This window comes from Arachis ipaensis, chromosome B09 (assembly GCF_000816755.2).
Source record: "Arachis ipaensis cultivar K30076 chromosome B09, Araip1.1, whole genome shotgun sequence".
Classification (NCBI taxonomy): domain Eukaryota; kingdom Viridiplantae; phylum Streptophyta; class Magnoliopsida; order Fabales; family Fabaceae; genus Arachis; species Arachis ipaensis.
The window spans coordinates 37,053,988-37,057,849 of NC_029793.2; the positions used below are offsets into that span (position 1 = coordinate 37,053,988).

General features: G+C 27.9%; 1 protein-coding gene across 1 annotated transcript; it reads right to left on the reverse strand.

The window, feature by feature from the left end:
* LOC107617070 (flavonol synthase/flavanone 3-hydroxylase-like) lies at positions 328 to 3,355 on the reverse strand. The gene is made up of 3 exons (XM_021111492.1): positions 2,678 to 3,355; positions 2,041 to 2,380; positions 328 to 643 (listed from the first exon to the last, which is right to left on the reverse strand). Exons 1-3 carry the CDS (start codon positions 3,136 to 3,138, stop codon positions 431 to 433), a joined length of 1,014 nt encoding a protein of 337 aa, XP_020967151.1. The 5' UTR covers positions 3,139 to 3,355; the 3' UTR covers positions 328 to 430.

Below are 3,862 nucleotides of genomic sequence, written 5' to 3' on the forward strand. Positions count from 1 at the left end.
AAAATTTTAATTTTGTAATTTTAATTTTTTCTCATATCACATATTTATTTTTAATTACAAAAAAAAATTTCAAACGATAAAAAGAATAAAAGAATTCAAGCGGCACCAAATTTTAAATTCTTAAAACTCTGTGTCTTGCTTTCTTAATTTTTTTTCAAAAATCTTTTTCATTGCTCTTATTAAGTAATTATATCATAATAATAAAACATGTTATAAAAAGTAATTTATCCTTTTATTTTAAAGAGACTCGAATAGAATATATCTTCTTTTATTCCTAAAACACAAACGAAATACCAAACTACCAATCTACTATGGCAAAACAGTTAAAAGAAGAGCTTATTGCGACCAAATTCCTTAATTATGCTATTAGGAAACTTAATTTCGCATAAGCAATAACCCACATTCATGTGCTGATTTCATATAATTTGTTCTATTGGGGAAGCTTATTGAATTTGCAGTGACGATATTCAGCATACGTTTTTATTGAAAATTTGGGAGGATCGTGATCGTTGAAAAGCGGAGGAAGAGGCCCAATCACTACCTCATGTGGTGGCACAACAAAAACTGCCCATGACATGCGCTTGCATTCCTTGTTCACCAAACTTCTATGCAGAACACTCTTGTACTTTCCATTGCTTAGTATCTACTACAAACCCCACAAAATTATATAGTTATGGCCCAACTTTTTTGTCAAACATGTATGATATATCTTCGCATCTGACTTTTGTAGTAACTTTCTTAAAATTGGCTATGAAAATTATGTTTTGGCAGGTTAAAACAAAATATAATGCATAGAATTGTTTATCTAGTCAAATATTTTTAGAGAATTTTATGGGGGTATGTCTAAAATGAGTTCAACACTTATGTGCTTATTGAATGTGTCATATTTATATAGACCATTAGATTTGTTTAGATTAAAATCAAATGCTAATATAAAAGAAGAGCATTGATGGGCTCTAATAAATACAGAATATCATAGTACATAAATAAATATTTTAAATGACAATACTTTAATACACAATACTTTAAATGACAACATAATCTTTTATTCTTAAATAATTAAATATTTTTTTATTTCATTTTTTTTCAGCACACTATCCAAATCAAACTCTCACAGTGAAGTGAAGTATGCTGAAGAAAACCAAACAAATCAAACTCTCACAGTGAAGTGAAGTATGCTGAAGAAAACCAAACAGGACTTAAGAATCAATTAAACTGGCATTATTCGATATAGAAACGTTTAAAATATTATTTTAATATAATTTTTTAATATTATAAAAAAATTTTACATAATAATTAATTTTAATAAATAAAAATATTTAGATATTTTGTATTTATATATTTTATATTTAATTATTTAAGAATAAAAGATTATGTTGCTATTTAAAGTATTGTGTATTAAAGTATTATTATTTAAAGCATTTATTTATGTACTATGATATTCTGTATTTATTAGAACCCATCAATACTCTTCTTTTATATTAGCCTTTGATTTTAATCTAAACAAATCTAATGGTCTATATGAATATGACACATTCAATAAGCACATAAGTGTTGAGCTCATTTTAGATATACCCTTTTAGGGTAGGGGCCACGTTTTGGTTTATTTTGTCAAAATATAGTCATTATAACTATTTTTTAAAATGCCATTACAGAAATCAGCTATATATATCTTAAAAAATTAATTTTGATGCACTATCAGTGTAAAATAGTTTTATACGTGTATTTAATTACGTAACGCTACATCAGCAAAAATAATTATTTTTTACATTAACAGTGTAAATAATCATCCAAAACAACAGATATAATTGTACGATTATGTAAGACGTTTTATATTATCAGTGTATCAAAATTAAATTCATATATACTAGATATAAAGTAAATGTCAATTATCTATAAAAATATATATTAAAAATAAATTAAATAATATATATTTATATATATAAATATATAATAAATAATTTAGTGGCTTGTTTTTTTTTATATATAAACATAGTATTTTTGTGTGTGTATATAGTATATACACTACATTTAGGTTACCTCAAGTTGATCACCAATGTGAACAAAGATTGCATTTTGCAAGTAATCAACGGCGACCCATTTGTTGTCCTTCCAAATTTGGAGGCCAGAAACTTCATTTGAGACAAGCAAGGTAAGTGCTGACATATCAGTGTGAGGCTCTACTCCCAATGCAAGTTCAGGTTGTGGGCATGGTGGATACATGTTGATCTTCATCTCTAATTCTATTTTCTCGTCTCCTAAACTTGACTTCAATGTCTTTTTCTCTAACTCTAACCCTTCCGACAGAAGCTCTAAAACCTCATTTGTCAATCTTAACATCTCTTTGTTGTATTCTTTTAAAAAATATAAATTAAAATTTCTTAAAAAAGATGTTTTTATTTTTTTAAATATTTTTATTTTTACTATTAAAATTTACTAAATACACTAAAAATAATAAAAAAATATATTAATTATTTTTTATCAATTTAATAATAACTAAATAAACACTAAATTATCTAATGATAGATATTAAGACAGTTTGCAAATAGGCTCAAATATTTGGTTGGTGTTAATCTATAGCAGTTACTATAAAATAACTCATACTTGTATGTTATGAATTAATTAAATACATCCTGCAATATTAATAGTTAATCAATTAAGTTTACTAATCACGAACCTATAGGAAGGAGGGTTTTTGGGCCACTTGTCATAGTTGACCTTAGAAGAAGGAGCCATGATATGGAAAAAATAGTCAACCCACTCCACCTTCTCTTCAAGGTTCTTGGTCATCTTTGTCCCATAACCTTCAAAGTTCCCATTAGAAGGGTCATTAGCATAAGCCTCTTTCTCCTTCTGAGGCAGGGCAAAGAACTGCTCCCCCACCTCTTGCAACAGTTTGAACAGCCACGGGGATATGCCGTGGTTGGTCAAGAGGAAGAATCCCCATTGGGAAGCCGCCTCGGCGACTTCCCTCACGAGGAGATGATGGTGTGGTTGAGAGAGAGAAATCACGGGTACGGTTACACCCTCCACAGCTTTAGTGTTCTCAGGACGCTCATTAACTGGGCGAATGAACTGTGGTGGAAGCTCCTTAAGTTGGTTACTGAAAGCCAAGGTTTGGATTCTTTCTACTCCCATTATATATGGAATGTATTGGAAAATAAGCTTAATGTTTGAATTGATGTGATAGATTGGTAAATAGTTTATATTCTATTGGAGTTATATAAGGAAGCAATTAAGGTCATTGTATATATGGACCGAACATTCAACCATCTTGAAGTCTTATCCTACCCTATGAATGTAACATATATCATATATCATATGTTTTCAAACTTACCATTCATTCATAAATGGACTTGATTGTAACTTACTTATTTAACAGATCCTTTTTATGTTTTAGTTTGATTTTTCAGATATAAATAGAATTTAGTTTTGATACATGTTAGTGTAAGATAATTTTACACGTGCATCCAATTACGTAAAGTCATATTAGTAAAAAAAGATAATTTTACACGTGCATTCAATTACGTAAAGTCATATTAGTAAAAATAACAGTTTTTTACATTGACGGCGTGAATGGTCATCCAAAAAAATGGATGTGATTACAATACTTTACATCGTCAGTGTATCAAAATTAAATTTATATAAATATTATAAAATATTTTACATGATAACCCAATTAAATTTTTCTTATGAATAAGTATTCAAGAAACAGGGTAAAAAAAACATATTTGCTAACTTGATAATAACATGGAATTAAATTGATTATTATAAAGAATCATTACATGCATTGTCATTATCGGAATTTTTGATATTGAAAAAACTATTATAAAGTATAACCTTTTAAAATGATATAAGAGTG